Genomic DNA, 24,113 nt, shown 5'->3' with positions numbered 1-24,113 from the left:
AACACTACACTTCACATCCACACTACCTACACACCATACTCACACCACACTACACACTACACTATACACACCACACTACACACTACACACACACTACACTACACACCCACACTACACCCCACACACACACTACACTACACTACACACCACACTACACTATACACTACACACCACACTACACTACACTATACACTATCACACACACTACACTACACACACACCACACTACACTACACACCACACCTACACTATACACCACACTACCACACACACACCCACACTACACTACACACCACACTACACTACACACTACACTATACACACTACACTATACACACTACACATACACACTACACATACACACCACACCCACACTACCACTACACTACACACACCACACCCACACTACACTACACACACATACACACTACACTATATACTACACACTACACTACACCCACACTACACTACACACACACTATACACACTACACTATACACACACACATACACACACACTATACACACCACACCCACACACACACTACACTACACAACACAACACCACACCCCACACTACACTACACACTACACTACACTACACACTACACTATATACTACACACTACACTACACACCACACTACACTATACACTACACTATACACACCACACTATACACACTACACTACACACACCACACACACACCACACTACACACTACACTACACATTACACTATACACTACACTATACACACCACACTACACGCCACACCACACTACACACCACACTACACTACACACTACACTACACACTACACTACACACCACACTACAACACCACACTACACACCACACTACACTACACACTACACCACACTACACACCACACTACACTACACACTACACTACACACTACACTACACACTACACCACACTACACACCACACTACACTACACACCACACTACAACACTACACCACACTACACACCACACTACACTACACACTACACACACTACACCACACACTACACTACACACACTACACACTACACACACACTACACTATACACTACACTACACACTACACACACACTACACCACACACTACACACTACACTACACACTACACACACTAACCCACACACTACACTATACACTACACTACACACCACACTACACTATACACACCACACTACACTACACACTACATTACACACTACACTATACACTACACCACACACCACACTACACCACACTACACACTACACTATATACATACACTACACACTACACCTACACACTACACTATACACTACACACCACACTACAGACACTATATACTACACACTACACACCACACTACACTATATACTACACACTATACACATACACTACACCACACACTACACTACACACTACACTCTACACCACACACTACACTACCCACCACACTACACACCACACTACACTATACACCACACTACAGTACACTATATACTACACACTACACACACTACACTACACTACACACCACACTATACACTACACTACAGCACACTACACACTACACTACACACACTACACTACACACTACACTACACACTACACACCACACTACACACCACACTACACCACACACTACACCACACACTACACACCACACTACACTACACACCACACTATACACTACACTATACACCACACTACAGTACATATATACTACACACTACACACACTACACTACACACTACACTACACACCACACCCACACCACACTATACACTACACTACACACTACACTATACACACTACACTACACACCACACCCACACCACACTATACACTACACTACACACCACACTACAGTACACTATACACTACACACTACACTACACACCACACCCACACCACACTATACACTACACTACACACTACACACCACACTACACTGCACACTACACTACACACTACACTACACACTACACTACACACTACACTACACACTACACTACACACTACACTACACACCACACTACAGTACACTATATACTACACACCACACTACACTATACACTACACCCACTCTCGTCTCGTCCCCCGTCTGCGCCCCAGGCAGTGGCCACTGGCTCGCCGCTCGCTTCCCTCGAGGGCCACCAGCGGGCCACCGCGAGCCGCCAGAGGGCCACCGCGAGCCGCCAGAGGGCCACCGCCTCTTGGGTTGGCCCTGCCTGGGGCCTCCCTCCGGCGGGGGTGGCCCTCCGAGGGGGGAGCCAGCGGGCCGGTCCCGGCCCATCGAGGCCCGGGGTCCCCGTGGACGAGAGACGCAGGGTCCTGGACAGGGGCCTCCTGGTGAGCCACACACAGACACGGAGAGAGAGAGAGAGAGCCGGCGAGCGGGTGAGGGAGCGGGTGGGTGAGCGGGTGGGTGAGTGGGTGAGCGGGTGAGGGAGCGGGCGAGTGAGCGAGTGAGTGGGCGAGTGAGCGGGCGAGTGAGCGAGCGAGTGGGCGAGCGAGTGGGTGGGTGAGCCAGTGAGTGAGCGGAGCGAGTGGCTGAGCGAGTGGGTGAGTGGGCGAGTGGGTGAGCGAGTGAGTGAGTGAGCGAGCGGGCGAGCGAGTGGGCGAGCGAGCGGGTGAGCGAGCGAGTGAGTGGGCGAGTGAGTGGGCGAGCGGGGCGAGCGAGTGGGCGAGCGAGTCAGCGAGCGAGTGGGTGAGTGGGCGAGTGAGTGGGCGAGCGGGCGAGCGAGTGAGTGAGCGAGTGGGTGAGCGAGTGGGTGAGTGAGTGGGCGAGTGAGCGAGTGGGTGGGTGAGCCAGTGAGTGAGCGAGTGGGTGAGTGGGCGAGTGGGTGAGCGAGTGAGTGAGCGAGTGAGTGAGTGAGCGAGCGAGTGGGCGAGTAAGTGGGCGAGCGGGCGAGCGAGTGGGTGAGCGAGTGAGTGAGCGAGTGGGTGAGCGGGCGAGCGAGTGGGCGAGCGGGCGAGCGAGTGGGTGAGCGAGTGGGTGGGCGAGTGGGGGAGCGGGTGAGCGAGTGGGCGAGTGAGTGAGCGAGTGGGCGAGCGGGCGAGCGAGTGGGTGAGCGAGTGAGTGAGCGAGTGGGTGAGTGGGCGAGCAGGCGAGTGGGTGAGCGAGTGGGCGAGTGAGCGAGTGAGTGAGCGAGTGGGTGAGCGAGTGGATGAGCGAGTGGGCGAGTCGGTGAGCGAGTGGATGAGCGAGTGGGCGAGTGGGTGAGCGAGTGGATGAGCGAATGGGCGAGTGGGTGAGCGAGTGGGCGAGTGGGTGAGCGAGTGGGTGAGCGAGTGGGTGGGCGAGTGGGCGAGTGGGTGGGCGAGCGGGCGAGCGGGTAAGCGAGCGGGCGGGCGAGCGGGCGAGCGAGTGAGCAGGCGAGCGAGTGGGCGAGTGAGCCAGTGAGTGAGTGGGCGAGCGAGCGAGTGGGTGAGCGAGTGGGTGAGCGTCGTGTTGCTCGTCCTCCAGCTGAGGCTGCACGGCGTGGAGACCCCACCGGACCTGTGCACTGTGGATGTGACTGACCAACACCTCGACCAGGTCAGACCACAGTCCACCCGCACGGCGTCCACCCGCACGTAGTCCACCCGCACGTAGTCCACCCGCACGGCGTCCACCCGCGCGTAGTCCAAGCGCGTTGACAACTGTGCGTGGGTTGCTGTTGTTGTTGTTGACTGTGCGTGGGTGGTTGTTGTTGTTGACTGTGCGTTGTGGTTGTGTTTGTTGTTGTTGTTGACTTGCGTTGTGGTGGTTGTTGTTGTTGTTGACTGTGCGTTGTTGTGGTTGTTGCTGTTGTTGACTGTGCGTGGGTTGTTGCGGTTGTTGCTGTGGTTGTTGACTGTGCGTTGTTGTGGTTGTTGTTGTTGACTCTTTGTTGTTGTTGTTGACTGTGAGTTGTTGTGTTTGTTGTTGCTGTTGTTGACTGTGCGTTGTTGTGGTTGTTGTTGTTGTTGACTCTGTGTTGTTGTTGTGTTTGTTGTTGTGGTTGTTGTTGTTGACTCTGTGTTGTTGTTGTGTTTGTTGTTGTGGTTGTTGTTGTTGACTCTGTGTTGTTGTTGACTCTGTGTTGTTGTGGTTGTTGTTGTTGATTGTGAGTTGTTGTGGTTTTTGACTGTGCGTTGTTGTTGTGTTTGTTGTTGTTGTTGACTGTGTGTTGTTGTTGTGGTTTTTGACTGTGCGTTGTTGTTGTGTTTGTTGTTGTTGTTGACTGTGTGTTGTTGTTGTGGTTGTTGTTGTTGACTGTGAGTTGTTGTGGTTTTTGACTGTGCGTTGTTGTTGTGTTTGTTGTTGTTGTTGACTGTGTGTTGTTGTTGTGGTTGTTGTTGTTGACTGTGAGTTGTTGTTGTGGTTGTTGTTGTGGTTGTTGTTGTTGACTCTGTGTTGTTGTTGACTCTGTGTTGTTGTGGTTGTTGTTGTTGACTGTGAGTTGTTGTTGTGGTTTTTGACTGTGCGTTGTTGTTGTGTTTGTTGTTGTTGTTGACTGTGTGTTGTTGTTGTGGTTGTTGTTGTTGACTGTGAGTTGTTGTTGTGGTTGTTGTTGTTGACTGTGAGTTGTTGTTGTGGTTGTTGTTGTTAACTGTGTGTTGTTGTTGACTGTGTGTTGTTGTTGACTTGCGTTGTTGTGGTTGTTGTTGACTGTGCGTTGTTGTTGTTGTTGTTGACTGTGTGTTGTTGTTGTTGTGGTTGTTGTTGTTGACTGTGTGTTGTTGTTGTTGACTGTGTGTGTGTTGTTGTGTTGTTGGGTTGTTGTTGTTGACTGTGTGTTGTTGTTGTTGACTGTGTGTTGTTGTTGTTGTGGTTGTTGTTGTTGACTGTGTGTTGTTGTTGTTGACTGTGTGTTGTTGTTGTTGTGGTTGTTGTTGTTGACTGTGTGTTGTTGTTGTTGACTGTGTGTTGTTGTTGTTGACTGTGTGTTGTTGTTGTGTGCAGGTGAGCGAGAGTGACCTGGCCGCGTTTGACAGCGTGGCCTTGGTCAAGGCCGGAGGGAACCGCCTTCCCTGGGTACGACGAGTTGAGGCTGAGTCGACCTAGGGGAGGGTCAGGGGACCGCTTCGGATCTCACGCGGGAATCACGCTCAGCGTCTGTGCCGGGTTTGTGACGGAGTGAGCTCACCGCTGCACCACCCTCCTCCTCCTCCTCCACCTCCTCCACCCCCTCCTCCTCCTCCACCCCCACCCCCTCCTCCACCCCCTCCTCCACCCCCTCCTTCACCTCCTCCACCTCCACCCCACCCCTACCCCCTCCTCCACCTCCTCCACCTCCACCCCCTCCTCCACCCCCTCCTCCACCCCCTCCCCTCCTCCACCCCTCCTCCTCCACCTCCCCCCCTCCTCCACCTCCACCCCCCCTCCCACCCTCCTCCTCCTCCCCTCCACCCCCACCCCCTCCTCCTCCACCCCTCCTCCTCCCCTCCACCTCCTCCCCCACCCCCTCCTCCTCCTCCCACCCCCTCCTCCTCCTCCACCCCCTCCTCCTCCTCCACCCCCACCACCCCTCCACCCCCTCCTCCTCCAACCCCCTCCACCTCCACCCCACCCCCTCCCCCTCCCCCCTCCTCCACCCTCCACCCCCACCCCCCCCCTCCCCTCCTCCACCCCCTCCACCTCCTCCACCCCCACCCCCTCCTCCTCCACCTCCACCCCCACCCCCTCCTCCACCCCCTCCTCCTCCACCTCCTCCACCTCCACCCCCTCCTCCTCCTCCTCCTCCACCCCCTCCTCCTCCTCCACCCCCACCCCCTCCTCCACCCCCTCCTCCACCCCTCCTTCACCTCCACCCCTCCTCTCCTCCACCCCTCTCCTCCTCCACCCCCACCCCCTCCCTCCACCCCTCCTCCTCCACCTCCACCCCTCCTCCTCCACCTCCACCCCTCCTCCTCCTCCTCCACCCTCCCTCCACCCCCTCCTCCACCCCCTCCTCCACCTCCACCCACCCCCCCACCGCTCGCCCCCCCTCTCGCAGGGCCCTGGGCTGCCTTTCCGGCACTGCAGGAGCTGGAGGTGCCCCTCAACTCTCTCCGTGGCGTTCGTCTCGCTCCTCACCACTTCCCTCACCTGCAGGTCGACACTCAGCCCAACTCGCCCACTCACCCTCCCGCTCGCCCGCTCACCCACTCACCCACTCACTCACTCTCCTTCTCACTCACCCTCTCTCCTTCTCACTCACTCACTCACTCTCTCACTCTCTCACTCACCCACTAGCTCACCCACTCACTCACTCACTCTCTCACTCACCCACTAGCTCACTCACCCACTCACTCACTCACTCTCTCACTCACCCACTAGCTCACTCACCCACTCACTCACTCTCCTTCTCGCTCACCCTGTCTCCTTCTCACTCACTCTCCTCGCTCACTCACTCACTCACCCACTCACTCACTCTCATTCTCACCCGCTAGCTCACTCACTCACTCATTCTCCTTCTCACTCACCCTGTCTCCTTCTCACTCACTCTCTCTCCTCTCTCACTCTCTTTCCTTCTCACTCACTCACTCTCTCACTCTCCTTCTCACCCGCTAGCTCACCCACTCACTCACTCTCTCACTCTCTCACTCACCCACTAGCTCACTCACTCACTCATTCTCCTTCTCGCTCACTCACTCACCCACTCTCTCACTCTCTCACTCCCTCTCCTTCTCACTCACTCACTCTCTCACTCTCTCTCCTTCTCACCCGCTAGCTCACCCACTCTCTCACTCTCTTTCTCACCCGCTAGCTCACTCACTCTCTCACTCTCTCTCCTTCTCACTCACCCTGTCTCCTTCTCACTCACTCTCTCTCCTCACTCACTCTCTTTCCTTCTCACTCACTCACTCTCTCACTCTCCTTCTCACCCGCTAGCTCACTCACCCACTCACTCACTCTCTCACTCTCTCTCCTTCTCACCCGCTAGCTCACTCACCCACTCACTCACTCTCTCACTCTCTCTCCTTCTCACCCGCTAGCTCACTCACCCACTCACTCACTCTCTCACTCTCTCTCTCCTTCTCACCCGCTAGCTCACTCACCCACTCACTCACTCTCTCACTCTCTCTCCTTCTCACCCGCTAGCTCACTCACCCACTCACTCACTCTCTCACTCTCTCTCCTTCTCACCCGCTAGCTCACTCACCCACTCACCCACTCACTCACTCTCCTTCTCACCCGCTAGCTCACCCACTCACTCACTCTCCTTCTCACCCGCTAGCTCACTCACCCACTCACTCACTCGCTCACTCTCTCTCCTACTCACTCACCCTGTCTCCTTCTCACTCACTCTCTTTGCTTCTCACTCTCTCTCCTTCTCAATCACTCACTCTCTCACTCTCATTCTCACCCGCTAGCTCACTCACTCTCTCACTCTCATTCTCACCCGCTAGCTCACTCACCCACTCACTCACTCACTCGCTCACTCTCATTCTCACCCGCTAGCTCACTCACCCACTCACTCACTCACTCTCTCACTCTCATTCTCACCCGCTAGCTCACTCACTCTCTCACTCTCATTCTCACCCGCTAGCTCACTCACCCACTCACTCACTCTCTCACTCTCTCTCCTTCTCACCCGCTAGCTCACTCACCCACTCACTCACTCTCTCACTCTCTCTCCTTCTCACCCGCTAGCTCACTCACCCACTCACCCACTCACTCACTCTCCTTCTCACCCGCTAGCTCACCCACTCACTCACTCTCCTTCTCACCCGCTAGCTCACTCACCCACTCACTCACTCGCTCACTCTCTCTCCTACTCACTCACCCTGTCTCCTTCTCACTCACTCTCTTTGCTTCTCACTCTCTCTCCTTCTCAATCACTCACTCTCTCACTCTCATTCTCACCCGCTAGCTCACTCACTCTCTCACTCTCATTCTCACCCGCTAGCTCACTCACTCTCTCACTCTCATTCTCACCCGCTAGCTCACTCACCCACTCACTCACTCTCTCACTCTCATTCTCACCCGCTAGCTCACTCACCCACTCACTCACTCTCTCACTCTCATTCTCACCCGCTAGCTCACTCACCTACTCACTCACTCACCCACTAGCTCACTCATTCACTCACTCTCCTTCTCACCCACTCGCTGTGCTGTCTGTGTTGTCTGTGTTGTCTGTGCTATCTGTGTTGTCTGTGCTGTCTGTGTTGTCTGTGCTATCTGTGTTGTCTGTGCTATCTGTGTTTTCTGTGCTGTCTGTGTTGTCTGTGCTGTCTGTGTTGTCTGTGTTATCTGTGTTGTCTGTGTTGTCTGTGTTGTCTGTGCTCTCTGTGTTGTCTGTGTTGTCTGTGCTATCTGTGTTGTCTGTGTTGTCTGTGTTGTCTGTGTTGTCTGTGCTGTCTGTGTTGTCTGTGTTGTCTGTGCTATCTGTGTTGTCTGTGTTGTCTGTGTTGTCTGTGTTATCTGTGCTGTCTGTGTTGTCTGTGTTGTCTGTGCTATCTGTGTTGTCTGTGTTGTCTGTGTTGTCTGTGTTGTCTGTGTTATCTGTGTTGTCTGTGTTGTCTGTGTTGTCTGTGCTGTCTGTGTTGTCTGTGTTGTCTGTGTTGTCTGTGTTGTTTGTGTTATCTGTGTTGTCTGTGTTATCTGTGTTGTCTGTGTTGTCTGTGCTGTCTGTGTTATCTGTGTTGTCTGTGTTATCTGTGTTGTATGTGTTATCTGTGTTATCTGTGTTGTCTGTGTTATCTGTGCTGTCTGTGTTGTCTGTGTTGTCTGTGTTGTTTGTGTTATCTGTGTTGTCTGTGTTATCTGTGTTGTCTGTGTTATCTGTGTTATCTGTGTTGTCTGTGTTATCTGTGCTGTCTGTGTTGTCTGTGTTGTCTGTGCTATCTGTGTTGTCTGTGTTGTCTGTGTTGTCTGTGTTATCTGTGTTGTCTGTGTTGTCTGTGCTGTCTGTGTTATCTGTGTTGTCTGTGTTGTTTGTGTTATCTGTGTTGTCTGTGTTATCTGTGTTGTCTGTGTTATCTGTGTTATCTGTGTTGTCTGTGCTGTCTGTGTTGTCTGTGTTGTCTGTGCTATCTGTGTTGTCTGTGTTGTCTGTGTTGTCTGTGCTGTCTGTGTTGTCTGTGTTGTCTGTGTTGTTTGTGTTATCTGTGTTGTCTGTGTTGTCTGTGTTATCTGTGTTATCTGTGTTGTCTGTGTTGTCTGTGCTGTCTGTGTTATCTGTGTTGTCTGTGTTGTTTGTGTTATCTGTGTTGTCTGTGTTATCTGTGTTGTCTGTGTTGTCTGTGTTGTCTGTGCTGTCTGTGTTGTCTGTGCTGTCTGTGTTGTCTGTGTTGTCTGTGCTGTCTGTGTTGTCTGTGTTGTCTGTGTTGTCTGTGCTATCTGTGTTGTCTGTGTTGTCTGTGCTATCTGTGTTGTCTGTGTTGTCTGTGCTGTCTGTGTTGTCTGTGTTGTCTGTGTTGTCTGTGCTATCTGTGTTGTCTGTGTTGTCTGTGTTGTCTGTGTTATCTGTGTTGTCTGTGTTGTCTGTGTTATCTGTGTTGTCTGTGTTGTTTGTGCTATCTGTGTTGTCTGTGTTGTCTGTGTTATCTGTGTTGTCTGTGTTATCTGTGTTGTCTGTGTTGTCTGTGCTATCTGTGTTGTCTGTGCTGTCTGTGTTGTCTGTGTTGTCTGTGTTGTCTGTGCTATCTGTGTTGTCTGTGTTGTCTGTGTTGTCTGTGCTGTCTGTGTTGTCTGTGTTGTCTGTGTTGTCTGTGCTATCTGTGTTGTCTGTGTTGTCTGTGTTGTCTGTGTTATCTGTGTTGTCTGTGTTATCTGTGTTGTCTGTGTTGTTTGTGCTATCTGTGTTGTCTGTGTTGTCTGTGTTATCTGTGTTGTCTGTGTTATCTGTGTTGTCTGTGTTGTCTGTGCTATCTGTGCTGTCTGTGTTGTCTGTGTTGTCTGTGCTGTCTGTGTTGTCTGTGTTGTCTGTGTTGTCTGTGTTGTCTGTGCTATCTGTGTTGTCTGTGTTGTCTGTGTTGTCTGTGTTATCTGTGTTGTCTGTGTTATCTGTGTTGTCTGTGTTGTTTGTGCTATCTGTGTTGTCTGTGTTGTCTGTGTTATCTGTGTTGTCTGTGTTATCTGTGTTGTCTGTGTTGTCTGTGCTATCTGTGCTGTCTGTGTTGTCTGTGCTGCTGGTGTTATCTGGGCTATCCGTGCTCTATGTGCTATATGTGTTATCTGTGTTGTCTGTGCTATCTGTGCTCTATGTGCTATATGTGTTATCTGTGCTATCTGTGTTATCTGTGCTCTATGTGCTATCTGTGCTCTATGTGCTATCTGTGCTCTATGTGCTATCTGTGCTCTATGTGCTATCTGTGCTCTATGTGCTATCTGTGCTCTATGTGCTATCTGTGCTCTATGTGCTATCTGTGCTCTATGTGCTATCTGTGCTCTATGTGCTATCTGTGCTCTATGTGCTATCTGTGCTCTATGTGCTATCTGTGCTCTATGTGCTATCTGTGCTCTATGTGCTATCTGTGCTCTATGTGCTATATGTGCTCTATGTGCTATCTGTGCTCTATGTGCTATATGTGCTCTATGTGCTATATGTGCTCTATGTGCTATCTGTGCTCTATGTGCTATCTGTGCTCTATGTGCTATCTGTGCTATATGTGCTATCTGTGCTCTATGTGTTATCTGTGCTCTATGTGCTATCTGTGCTCTATGTGCTATATGTGTTGTCTGTGCTATCTGTGCTCTATGTGCTATCTGTGCTATCTGTGCTATCTGTGCTCTATGTGCTATCTGTGCTCTATGTGCTATCTGTGCTCTATGTGCTATCTGTGCTCTATGTGCTATCTGTGCTCTATGTGCTATATGTGTTGTCTGTGCTATCTGTGCTCTATGTGTTATCTGTGCTCTATGTGCTATCTGTGCTCTATGTGCTATCTGTGCTCTATGTGCTATCTGTGCTATATGTGCTATCTGTGCTCTATGTGTTATCTGTGCTCTATGTGCTATCTGTGCTCTATGTGCTATATGTGTTGTCTGTGCTATCTGTGCTCTATGTGCTATCTGTGCTATCTGTGCTCTATGTGCTATCTGTGCTCTATGTGCTATCTGTGCTCTATGTGCTATCTGTGCTCTATGTGCTATCTGTGCTCTATGTGCTATATGTGTTGTCTGTGCTATCTGTGCTCTATGTGCTATATGTGCTCTATGTGCTATCTGTGCTCTATGTGCTATCTGTGCTCTATGTGCTATATGTGTTATCTGTGCTATCTGTGCTCTATGTGCTATATGTGTTATCTGTGCTATCTGTGCTCTATGTGCTATATGTGTTATCTGTGCTATCTGTGCTATCTGTGCTATCTGTGCTCTATGTGCTATCTGTGCTCTATGTGCTATCTGTGCTCTATGTGCTATCTGTGCTCTATGTGCTATCTGTGCTCTATGTGCTATATGTGTTGTCTGTGCTATCTGTGCTCTATGTGCTATCTGTGCTCTATGTGCTATCTGTGCTCTATGTGCTATATGTGTTATCTGTGCTATCTGTGCTCTATGTGCTATATGTGTTATCTGTGCTATCTGTGCTCTATGTGCTATATGTGTTATCTGTGCTATCTGTGCTCTATGTGCTATATGTGTTATCTGTGCTATCTGTGCTATCTGTGCTATCTGTGCTCTATGTGCTATCTGTGCTCTATGTGCTATCTGTGCTCTATGTGCTATCTGTGCTCTATGTGCTATATGTGCTCTATGTGCTATCTGTGCTCTATGTGCTATCTGTGCTCTATGTGCTATCTGTGCTCTATGTGCTATCTGTGCTCTATGTGCTATATGTGCTCTATGTGCTATCTGTGCTCTATGTGCTGCTGGTGCTGTCCGTGCTGCAGGTGCTGGACGTCTCCTACAACGCGCTGGACCAGCGCGACGTCCTGGCGCTGGCGGCGCTGCCTGTCCTGCGGTGAGTCCCGTGGACCCCCTGGGACCCCCTGAGACCCCCTGGGAACCCCAGGGACCCCCTGGGACCCACTGGGACCCCCCTGGGACCCCCTGGAACCCCCTGGGAACCGGTGAGAGTCTCTGGGACCCCCCTGGGACCCCCCTGGGACCCCCTGGGAACCCCCTGGGAACCCGTGAGAGTCTCTGGGACCCCCTGGGACCCCCTGGGAACCCCTGGGACCCCCTGGGACCCCCCTGGGACCCCCTGGGACCCCCCTGGGACCCCCTGGGACCCCATGAGACCTCCTGGGACCCCCTGGGATCCCCTGGGACCCCCCTGGGACCCCCTGGGACCCCCCTGGGACCCCCTGGGACCCCATGAGACCTCCTGGGACCCCCCTGGGACCCGCTGGGACCCCATGAGACCTCCTGGGACCCCCTGGGACCCGCTGGACCCCCCTGGGACCCCCTGGGACCCCCTGAGAGTCTCTGAGACCCCCTGGGACCCCCAACCGCGTACCCCCCCCCCCCCTCCTCCACCTACGAAATCCCTTCCCTTGTCCCAGTGGGAGACAAAGGTTACATGGGGAATCTTTGTCTTTGTTTGCATGAGTGTGTGTGTGTGTCTGTCTGTGTGTCTGTGTGTGTCTGTCTGTGTGTATGTGTGTGTCTGTGTGTGTGTGTGTGTCTGTGTGTGTCTGTGTGTGTGTCTTTGTGTGTCTGTGTGTGTCTGTGTCTATCTGTGTGTGTGTCTGTGTGTGTCTGTGTGTGTGTCTGTGTGTGTCTGTGTGTGTGTGTCTGTCTGTGTGTGTGTGTCTGTCTGTGTGTCTGTGTGTGTGTCTGTGTGTGTCTGTCTGTGTGTCTGTGTGTGTCTGTGTGTGTGTGTGTCTATCTGTGTGTGTGTGTGTCTGTGTGTGTCTGTGTGTGTGTCTATGTGTGTCTGTGTGTGTGTCTGTGTGTGTCTGTGTGTGTGTCTGTCTGTGTGTGTGTCTGTCTGTGTGTGTGTCTGTGTGTGTCTGTGTGTTTGTGTGTGTGTCTGTGTGTGTGTCTGTCTGTGTGTCTGTGTGTGTGTGTGTGTCTATCTGTGTGTGTGTGTGTGTCTGTGTGTGTCTGTGTGTGTGTCTGTGTGTGTGTGTGTCTGTGTGTGTGTGTCTGTGTGTGTGTGTGTGTCTGTGTGTGTGTCTGTGGGGAGCGATAGTGTAGCGGTTAGCGCGCTGCGCTATGAACCTGGCGACCCAGGTTCGATTCCCGCTCACGGCCAACACCAGTGACGATTGTCTGAACCGGTTCCGGGCCTCCCCTAGGTCGACTCAGCCTCAAATGAGTACCTGGTGTGGTGTGTAAACATCGTCACTGGGGAGACAAAGGCGGTCGGGCATGGTGTTGGCCACCCACCCCCTCGTGTACCGTTCCGGCCTTCATAGGTGGTCGCTAACAGCACTTGCCTCTACAGTCTGTTAAGGCTATATGGGGGATATTTGTCTTTTTTGTGTCTGTGTCTGTCTATCTGTGTGTGTGTGTGTCTGTGTGTGTGTGTGTCTATCTGTGTGTGTATCTGTGTGTGTGTCTATATGTGTGACACTTCACGTGGCCTCAGGGTGCACATAGCCTGGCACAAGCGTTGTGGTGACGTCACCGCCACTTAGTGGCGAATGGCGGTTGTTGTTGTATCTATCTGTGTGTGTGTGTCTATCTATCTGTATGTGTGTGTGTCTATCGGTGTGTGTCTGTGTGTGTGTCTATCTGTGTTTGTCTATCTGTGTGTGTGTGTCTGTGTGTGTGTCTATCTGTGTGTGTGTGTGTCTATCTGTGTGTCTATCTGTGTCTGTGTGTGTCTATCTGTGTGTGTGTCTGTGGGTGTGTCTATCTGTGTGTGTGTCTATCTGTGTGTGTGTCTATCTGTGTATGTGTCTATCTGTGTGTGTATCTATCTGCGTGTGTCTATCTGCGTGTGTCTATCTGTGTATGTGTCTATCTGTGTGTGTATCTATCTGCGTGTGTCTATCTGCGTGTGTCTATCTGCGTGTGTCTATCTGTGTGTGTCTATCTGTGTGTGTGTCTATCTGTGTGTGTTTGTCTTGCAGTGTGCTCCATCTGTCTGGCAATGGCCTGGAGGCCCTCCCTGCAGACTTGGGCCTGTGCACAGAGACCGGGTAATGTGGCACACTCAGACACACAGACACAGACAAAGGTCCCCCGTGTAGCCTCGACAGACTGCTGGGGCAAGTGCTGTTAGTAGCGAGTAGCAGCAGCAGCTATGAAGGTAGACACAGACAAAGGTTCCCCGTGTAGCCTCTACAGACTGTAGGGGCAAGTGCTGTTAGTAGCAGCAGCTATGAAGGTAGACACAGACAAAGGTCCCCCGTGTAGCCTCAACAGACTGCTGGGACAAGTGCTGTTAGTAGCGAGTAGCAGCAGCACCTATGAAGGTAGACACAGACAAAGGTCCCCCGTGTAGCCTCTACAGACTGCTGGGACAAGTGCTGTTAGTAGCAGCAGCTACTTACGAAGGCTACCAGCACTGTGGCACACGAGGGGGTGGGTGGCTACCAGCACCACGCCCGGCCGCCTTTGTCTCCCCAGTGGACACAGACAATGGTCTCCTGGGGCAAGAGCTGTCGGTGAGTAGTAGTTCCTAAAACTAGAAACCATTTTATTTTTTTATTTTCGACAGGCAGTGAAGGCCGTCACGAACGAAAGCAGCTCACACCAAGTGAAGGCTCATCATCATCATCACGTGGAAATGTATCACAGACTCATAGAGAGACAGAGACCCACAGAGACCCATACTCATAGGGAGCCGCAGAGTTCCAGAGACCCATGTAGAATCATAGAGACCCACAGAGACACTCAGAAATCTACAAAGACCCACAGAGACCCCGACTCATAGAGACCCATATAGAATCATAGAAACCCACAGAGACACTCAGAAATATACAGAGGCTCACAGAGACACTCAGAAATCTACAAAGACCCACAGAGACCCACAGAGACCCCGACTCATAGAGACCCGCAGAGATCCAGAGACCCATATAGAATCATAGAGACCCACAGAGACCCACAGAGACACTCAGAAATCTACAAAGACCCACAGAGACCCACAGACACCCAAACTCATAGAGACCCGCAGAGATCCAGAGACCCATATAGAATCATAGAGACCCACAGAGACACTCAGAAATCTACAAAGACCCACAGAGACCCACAGCGACCCCGACTCATAGAGACCCACAGAGATCCATGGAGACCCATATAGAATCAGAGAGACCCACAGAGACACTCAGAAATCTACAAAGACCCACAGAGACCCACAGAGACCCCGACTCATAGAGACCCGCAGAGATCCAGAGACCCATATAGAATCATAGAGACCCACAGAGACACTCAGAAATCTACAAAGACCCACAGAGAACCCACAGAGACCCCGACTCATAGAGACCCGCAGAGATCCATGGAGACCCATAGAGACCCGCAGAGATCCATGGAGACCCATAGAGACCCGCAGAGATCCATGGAGACTCATAGAGACCCGTACTCAGAGACGCCCCTGGGGGGAGACAAAGTTGGGTCCGTTCCGGCCTTCGCGAGCGCCGTCTCGCTACTGACAGCACTTGGCCCCGACAGCACCGCGTGTGGGCTACCCGGGGCAGCTTTGTCTTTGTGCGGTGCCCACGTGCTCCCAGGGCGAGGTTCGTGGCTCTGGAGGAGCTGTTCCTGGACGGGAATCGGCTGAGCGAGCCGCAGGCATTTGCAGCCCTCGCCAGCCTAGCCAGGTAGGCGATGCCACCCACCGGCACACCGTCTACGCTCGCTCAGTCACTCACACTCACTTAGTCGGTCACTCAGTCACTCACTCAGTCAGTCAGTCACTCAGTCAGTCAGTGACTCACTCAGTCACTCAGTCAGTCAGTCAGTCACTCACTCACTCAGTCACTCACACTCACTTAGTCGGTCACTCAGTCAGTCACTCACTCAGTCAGTCAGTCACTCAGTCACTCACTAACTCAGTCAGTCACTCACTCAGTCACTCACACTCACTCACTCACACTCACTCAGTCACTCAGTCACTCACACTCAGTCACTCACAACAACAAACAACCGCCATTCGCCACTAAGTGGCGGTGACGTCACCACGACGCTTGTGCCAGGCCATGTGCACCTTGAGGCCACGTGGAGTGTCGAACGCCCGCTGACAGGAGGTCACGGGGCAGACCCAGGTGCCACTGGTCGACTGACTGAGATGACTGGCTGATGCACCACCTGTGCCCCCTACTGTGCCAACCTGCTGTGCTTTAGCCACCTGGCGCTCCGCTCGTTGTTGTGAGCGTCGCTCCTCCGCCCTCCGTTGTTGTTGGAGGGCGACTACCTCCAACTGCCCAGTAGCATCCTTCACGAGCCTCCTCCACAGAGGCCGATCTTGACACTGCTGGTACCAGTCATCGGCAAGTCCACTCAGCTCCACGTCCTCCTGTACCACACCACTCCATCTCTTCTCTAGCCCGTGCCGCGCCCGTTTAGCCCCCTCGATCTGGCCGAACAAAAGCTGTTTCGGCATGCGGTGGCTGGGCATGCGGGCTACATGACCCAGCCATCGCAGCCTTGCCTGCCGGAGGAGCTCACCGATGGGACCTTGCCCAGATCTTTCAAGGATTTGTGAGCTCCTCACACAATCCAGTCTGGTTAAACCCAGGATAGATCGTAGGCAGGCCAGCCTAAATGTTTCTAACCAGCGAAGATGTTCCATTAGGGGGGTCCACGTTTCGCAAGTGTAGAGGAGGGAGGGAATGACCGTGGCCGAGAAGACCTGAAGCTTATTGCGGAGCAACAGACCAGGTAGCTTCCACACAGCGTTACGCAACCGATGAAAAGATATTGCTGCTCGACTGATTCGGAGTGAGACCTCTGCTGTTAAACTGGAACCGGTCATAAGCACACTTCCCAGGTATGGGAAACTCTCCACTCTCTCCACAACTGCCCCATCACCGATTGGGAGTTGTGGGGGTGGAGTGTCCGATGGTACAAAATACCCAGGCAGGTGCTTAGTTTTGGTGGGGCTGATGGTAAGGCCCCTCTTAGTGGCACGCTCCAGTCTCAGCAGCAGCTTCTCCAACTCCTCCTCTGAATGAGCAGCTATTACCAAATCATCAGCATACATAACATGGTTGAGCAATAGGGAGCCATCCCTTGACTGCACCCGGGCATCGATCAGCCTCTCATTATATCTGTACCATATGAAGATTCCCCCGGTACAGCTATTGAAGGCTTCACGAACTACGTGGTCGAAATAGATGCTAGATAATGTGGGAGCCAGAGGACATCCCTGTCACACCCCAAGGTGTACAGGGAAAGGCTCGGACTCCCAGCCACGTAGTTTTACTCGGGCCCACTCACCATCATGAAGGTCCTTAATGATCGTGAGCAGAGGGTCAGGTACTCCAAAAGCACGAAGAACAACCCAGAGCCCAGGCCTATTGATGGTATCATAGGCCTTGACCAGGTCAATAAAGCAGAGATGTAGGTCTTGCTGGAATTCCCTACACCTTTGCTGTAGCAGACGGACAGAAAATATGGCATCTGTGCAGGACCGCCCTTTCCTGAAACCGCACTGGGGCTCCGCAAGCCTCTCCTCAGCGTGCCTGGCAAGGCGATGTTGAATAATCCTTGCCAGGACCTTTCCTGGCACACTGAGGAGTGAGATGCCCGTGTAGTTGTTACAGTCTGTGCGGTCCCCCTTCTTAAAGAGGGGGACCACCAGGGCATCCTTCCAATCCTGCGGAACCCGTCCAGTGGTCCAGACTGTTGTTATGATGTCATATAGGGCAGTCTGTGCACAAACTCCACTCTCCCTCAGCATTTCGCTTGGGAGATCATCTCTGCCCGCTGCCTTTCCTGTTCTCAGACTCCGGATCGCCTTCAGTACTTCCTCAACAGATGGCACCTCAGCCAGCCACTCACAGGGGGTGACTTCTTCCAATATTCGAGGCACCGCAGCCTCAGCAGGGTCATCCTCACTTTGTGCCACGATGTTTTCCTGGCTGAGGGATTTTCCCTCCCCCAGGACCTCACAGAAATGCTCAGCAAATCTGCAAACCTGTTCCTGGGGGTCGGAGATTGGACCACCGTTTTTTCCCCTAATGATGGTAATAGGTGTGGCGCTGCAGGTTACTTTTTTGATGGAGTTAAATAGAGATTTGTGATCAAGGGCCACTGAGGCAGACTCCATCTCCTCAGCAACCCGCGACCACCACCCATCCTTGCAGCGCCTCACGGCTCTCCGAACCTCCGAGCGAAGGCTCCGGTAAGCCTCCTCATTCTCTGACGTGGGATTCTGTAGCCGATGACAGTGGGCCTGTCACTTTTTCTCAACCATCCTGAACACCTCCTCTGTCAGCCAGGGTCTCTGGGGAGGTCTGGACCGCGTACCCAAAGCAGCCATTGCAGCTGCATGAGTCACAGTCCACACACACACGCAGACACACAGACACACACAGACACACACACACAGACACACACAGACACACACACACAGACATAAACACACACACATAGACATAAACACACACAGACACACACACAGACACACAGAGACACACACACAGAGACACACACACAGACACACATACACAGACACACAGACACACACACAGACACACACACACAGACACACACACACACAGACACACACAGACACACACACACACAGACACACACAGACACACACACACAAAGACACACACAGACACAGACACACACACACAGACACACACACAGACACACACACAGACACACACACAGACACACACACACAGACACACACAGACACACACACACACAGACACACACACACACAGACACACACACACACAGACACACACAGACACACACACACAGACACACACACAGACACACACACACAGACACACACACACAGACACACACAGACACACACACACAGACACACACACACACAGACACACACACACAGACACACACAGACACACACACACAGACACACACAGACAGACACACACACAGACACACACACAGACACACACACACAGACACACACAGACACACACACACACAGACACACACAGACACACACACACACACACAGACACACACACACACAGACACACACAGACACACACACACAGACACACACACAGACACACACACACACACACACAGACACACACACACAGACACACACAGACACACACACACAGACACACACACACACAGACACACACACACAGACACACAGACACACACACACAGACACACACAGACAGACACACACACAGACACACACACAGACACACACACACACAGACACACACAGACACACACACACACAGACACACACACAGACACACACACACAGACACACACAGACACACACACACACAGACACACACACACACAGACACACACACACACAGACACACACACACACACAGAGTGAATTCCGCTCCCGGGTGAGGAGTCGTACCCAGGCCCTCCCCGGTTGCGAGCGTGGTGCCAGCGTCGCCTCTCCCTCTCCCGCCTCCTCCTCCACCTCCTCCACCTCCTCCTCCTCCACCTCCTCCTCCCTCCTCCTCCACCTCCTCCTCCACCTCCTCCACCTCCTCCTCCACTTCCTCCTCCACTTCCTCCTCCACCTCCTCCACCTCCACCACCTCCTCCACCTCCTCCACCTCCTCCTCCACTTCCTCCTCCTCCACCTCCACCACCTCCTCCACCTCCTCCACCTCCTCCTCCCTTCTCCTCCACCTCCTCCCCCTCCTCCTCCACCTCCTCCTCCACTTCCTCCTCCACCTCCTCCTCCACCTCCTCCTCCACTTCCTCCTCCACCTCCACCACCTCCTCCACCTCCTCCACCTCCTCCTCCACCTCCTCCTCCACCACCTCCTCCACCTCCTCCTCCACCTCCTACACCTCCTTCTCCACCTCCTCCACCTCCTCCTCCACCACCTCCTCCACCACCTCCTCCACCTCCTCCCTCCTCCTCCTCCGCCCGTTGCCGCGACCGGCACGACCGCAGGCTGCGGAGGCTCGACCTGAGCGGGAACGGAATGACGCGCATCCCACTCCTGAAGCCCGTGGAGCCGGGCGACGAGGTGCCGGGCGACGAGGTGCCGGGCGACGAGGTGCCGGGCGACGAGGTGCCGGGCGACGAGGAGACAGGAGGGGAGGAGCCGGGAGAGGAGCCGGCGAGCCTCGATGGAGGAGAGCGTCGGGGGTGGTGGAGCGAGGCGGTGGAGGATGAGGAGGAGGAGGAGGGGGGAGAGCCAGGAGGAGGTGAGAGTGGAGATCCTCACGGTCCCGCTCACCGTCCCGCTCACCGTCCGGATCACCGTCCCGCTCACCGTCCCGCTCACCGTCCGGATCACCGTCCCGCTCAGCGTCCTGTCGCCGCCGCCGTTCCCTTCCCCCAGCTGACTTCCCTGGACCTCTCTGACAACCGGGTGAGTTGGCGGCGAGGAGTTTGCCGGTGGCGAGGATCCGGGTCTGAAGGGGTGGCCCTGCTGCTAGCGGCGTACGCTCACCCCGGTCATTCCCTGCCTTCTCTACCGCTTGCGAAACGTGGACCCCCCCCTAATGGAACATCTTCGCCAGTTAGAAACATTTAGGCTGGCCTGCCTACGATCCATCCTGGGTTTAACCCGCAGGCTGGATTGTGTGAGGAGCTCACAAATCCTTGAAAGATCTGGGCACAAAGTCCCATCGGTGAGCTCCTCCGGCGGGCAAGGCTGCGTTGGCTGGGTCACGTAGCCCGCATGCCCAGCCACCGCATGCCGAAACAGCTTTTGTTCAGCCGGATCGAGGGGGCTAAACGGGCGCGGCACGGGCTAGAGAAGAGATGGAGTGACGTGGTACAGGAGGCACGGGCTAGAGAAGAGATGGAGTGATGTGGTACAGGAGGACTTGGAGCTGAGTGGACTTGCCGATGACCGGTACCAGCGGTGTCAAGATCGGCCTCTGTGGAGAAGGCTCGTGAAGGACGCTACTGGGCAGTTGGAGGCAGTCGCCCTCCAACAACAACAGAGGGCGGAGGAGCGACGCTCACAACAACGAGTGGAGCGCCGGGTGGCTAAAGCACAGCAGGTTGGCACAGTAGGGGGCACAGGTGGTGCATCAGCCAGTCATCTCAGTCAGTCGACCCGTGGCACCTGGGTCTGCCCCCGTGACCTCCTGCCAGCGGGCGTTCGACACTTCACGTGGCTGCCTCAACGTGCACCTAGCCTGGCACAAGCGTCGTGGTGACGTCACCGCCGCTTAGTGGCGAATGGCGGTTGTTGTTGTGGTTGTTGTGGTTGTTGTTGTTGCGTGCTCACGGCCACCAACACCGGTGACGATTATCTGAACCGGTCCTGAGCCTCAACCTCGGTCGACTCGGCATCAGACGAGTTACCCGGCGTGGCGGCGGTGGCCGTAGCAAACATCGCCGCTTGGGGAGACAAAGGCGGCCGGGCGCGGTGTCCATCGCGGGCGCCGCCGCTTGCCCCGGCGGTGCGTTGGGGGTTGTCACGGGGGACGGCTGTGTCCGTGCCGCCCCAGATCTGTGACTACGAGCATCTTCTGGGGCTGCTGCTGCTCCCGAGCCTTCGCGAGGTGCGGCTGTGCGGCAACGCCGTGAGGCCGCCGACAGCGCCGTGCCGTGCCGACGGTGGCGGTGACGGTGACGGTGCCGCCGGTGCCCTGAAGCAGCTGCGGCTGACGTGGGGCGCCGACATCGGGGACGCTCCGCTCCGCCGTCTCACCGTGCCGCGCCGGTCTCACCGCCTGGTGACTGAACGGCGACGACGATGGTGGTGGTGGTGGTGATGGTGGTGGTGATGGTGGTGGTGGTGATGGTGGTGGTTATGGTGGTGATGGTGATGGTGGTGGTGGTGATGGTGGTGGTGGTGGTGGTGACGGTGGTGACGGTGGTGACGGTGGTGGTGGTGGTGATGGTGGTGATGGTGATGGTGGTGGTGGTGATGATGGTGGTGGTGATGGTGGTGGTGGTGGTGATGATGGTGATGGTGGTGGAGATGATGGTGGTGGTGATGATGGTGGTGATGGTGGTGGTGGTAGTGGTGGTGATGGTGGTGGTGGTGGTGGTGGTGATGGTGGTGGTGGTAGTGGTGATGGTGGTGGTGGTGGTGCTGGTGATGATGGTGATGATGGTGGTGGTGGTGATGATGATGGTGGTGGTGGTGGTGGTGGTGATGATGGTGGTGGTGATGGTGATGATGGTGGTGATGATGGTGATGATGGTGGTGGTGATGGTGGTGGGGGTGGTGGTGATGGTGGTGGTGGTGGTGATGATGGTGGTGGTTGTGGTGGTGGTGGTGATGGTGGTGATGGTGGTCGTGGTGATGATGGTGGTGGTGCTGGTGATGATGGTGGTGATGGTGGTGGTGCTGGTGATGGTGGTGGTGATGTTGGTGGTGGTGATGGTGGTCGTGGTGATGATGGTGGTTGTGCTGGTGATGATGGTGGTGGTGCTGGTGATGATGATGGTGGTGGTGCTGGTGATGATGGTGATGATGGTGGTGGTGGTGATGATGATGGTGGTGGTGGTGGTGGTGATGATGGTGGTGGTGATGGTGATGATGGTGGTGATGATGGTGATGATGGTGGTGGTGGTGGTAGTGGTGGTGATGGTGGTGCTGCTGGTGATGATGGTGGTGGTGATGATGGTGGTAGTGCTGGTGATGATGGTGGTGGTGGTGGTGGTGATGATGGTGGTGGTGTTGGTGATGATGGTGGTGGTGGTGATGGTGGTCGTGGTGATGATGGTGGTGGTGCTGGTGATGATGGTGGTGATGGTGGTGGTGCTGGTGATGGTGGTGGTGATGGTGGTGGTAGTGATGGTGGTCGTCGTGATGATGGTGGTTGTGCTGGTGATGATGGTGGTGGTGCTGGTGATGATGATGGTGGTGGTGCTGGTGATGATGGTGATGGTGATGATGGTGGTGGTGGTGATGATGGTGGTGGTGCTGGTGATGATGGTGATGGTGATGATGGTTGTGGTGATGATGATGATGGTGGTGGTGGTGATGGTGGTGGTGGTGATGATGGTGGTGGTGATGGTGATGATGGTGGTGATGATGGTGATGATGGTGATGGTGGTGGTGGTGATGGTGGTGGTGGTGATGATGGTGGTGGTGATGGTGATGATGGTGGTGGTGATGGTGATGATGGTGGTGGTGATGGTGATAATGGTGGTGATGGTGCTGGTGATGATGGTGGTGGTGATGGTGGTGGTGATGGTGATGATGGTGGTGGTGATGGTGATGATGGTGGTGATGATGGTGATGATGGTGGTGGTGATAGTGATGGTGGTGATGATGGTGGTGGTGATGGTGATGATGGTGGTGGTGGTGATGGTGGTGGTGGTAGTGGTGATGGTGGTGGTGATGGTGGTGGTGATGACGGTGGTGGTGATGATGGTGGTGGTTGTGGTGGTGATGGTGGTGCTGCTGGTGATGATGGTGGTGGTGATGATGGTGGTAGTGCTGGTGATGATGGTGGTGGTGGTGGTGATGATGGTGGTGGTGATGGTGGTCGTGGTGATGATGGTGGTGGTGCTGGTGATGATGGTGGTGATGGTGGTGGTGCTGGTGATGGTGGTGGTGATGGTGGTGGTAGTGATGGTGGTCGTGGTGATGATGGTGGTTGTGCTGGTGATGATGGTGGTGGTGCTGGTTGATGATGATGGTGGTGGTGCTGGTGATGATGGTGATGGTGATGATGGTGGTGGTGGTGGTGATGATGGTGGTGGTGCTGGTGATGATGGTGATGGTGATGATGGTGGTGGTGATGATGATGATGGTGGTGGTGGTGATGGTGGTGGTGGTGATGATGGTGGTGGTGATGGTGATGATGGTGGTGATGATGGTGATGATGGTGGTGGTGATGGTGGTGGTGGTGGTGGTGATGGTGGTGGTGGTGGTGATGGTGATGATGGTGGTGGTGATGGTGATGATGGTGGTGGTGATGGTGATAATGGTGATGATGTTTCTGGTGATGATGGTGGTGGTGATGGTGATGGTGATGATGGTGGTGGTGATGATGGTGGTGATGATGGTGATGATGGTGGTGGTGATGTGATTGGTGATGATGGTGGTGGTGGTGATGTGATGATGGTGGTGGTGATGGTGATAATGGTGGTGTGCATGTGATGATGGTGGTGATGGTGATGATGGTGGTGGTGATGATGGTGGTGGTGATGGTGATGATGGTGGTGGTGATGGTGATGATGGTGGTGGTGGTGGTGATGATGG

General features: G+C 54.0%; 3 protein-coding genes across 3 annotated transcripts in view; 2 read left to right on the top strand and 1 right to left on the bottom strand.

The window, feature by feature from the left end:
- The window catches only part of LOC142907951 (uncharacterized), a 5,410-nt gene extending 365 nt beyond the window's left edge, over window positions 1-5,045 (top strand). Inside the window, exons 2-4 of the mRNA XM_076057985.1 lie at window positions 1,333-2,351; window positions 3,469-3,540; window positions 4,930-5,045. Coding sequence (XP_075914100.1) covers window positions 1,333-2,351; window positions 3,469-3,540; window positions 4,930-5,031 — 1,193 coding nt within the window. The 3' untranslated portion in view covers window positions 5,032-5,045. The remainder of the gene's footprint in view (window positions 1-1,332; window positions 2,352-3,468; window positions 3,541-4,929) is intronic.
- Window positions 1-24,113, bottom strand: part of LOC116956757 (dynein axonemal heavy chain 2) — a 464,532-nt gene that overhangs the window by 148,847 nt on the left and 291,572 nt on the right.
- The window catches only part of LOC142907956 (uncharacterized), a 224,622-nt gene that overhangs the window by 190,353 nt on the left and 10,156 nt on the right, over window positions 1-24,113 (top strand). Inside the window, exons 3-8 of the mRNA XM_076057996.1 lie at window positions 5,963-6,060; window positions 11,787-11,857; window positions 13,920-13,988; window positions 15,519-15,608; window positions 19,883-20,306; window positions 21,400-21,627. Of these exons, the coding sequence (XP_075914111.1) occupies window positions 19,914-20,306; window positions 21,400-21,627 (621 nt within the window). The 5' untranslated portion in view covers window positions 5,963-6,060; window positions 11,787-11,857; window positions 13,920-13,988; window positions 15,519-15,608; window positions 19,883-19,913. The remainder of the gene's footprint in view (window positions 1-5,962; window positions 6,061-11,786; window positions 11,858-13,919; window positions 13,989-15,518; window positions 15,609-19,882; window positions 20,307-21,399; window positions 21,628-24,113) is intronic.

The sequence above is a fragment of the Petromyzon marinus genome (assembly GCF_048934315.1).
Source record: "Petromyzon marinus isolate PM22_M1 ecotype Great Lakes invasive population chromosome 67 unlocalized genomic scaffold, UKy_Petmar_22M1.pri1.0 chr67_unloc.3, whole genome shotgun sequence".
NCBI classification, from domain to species: domain Eukaryota; kingdom Metazoa; phylum Chordata; class Hyperoartia; order Petromyzontiformes; family Petromyzontidae; genus Petromyzon; species Petromyzon marinus.
This window is presented reverse-complemented; position numbering and strand designations above follow the sequence as displayed.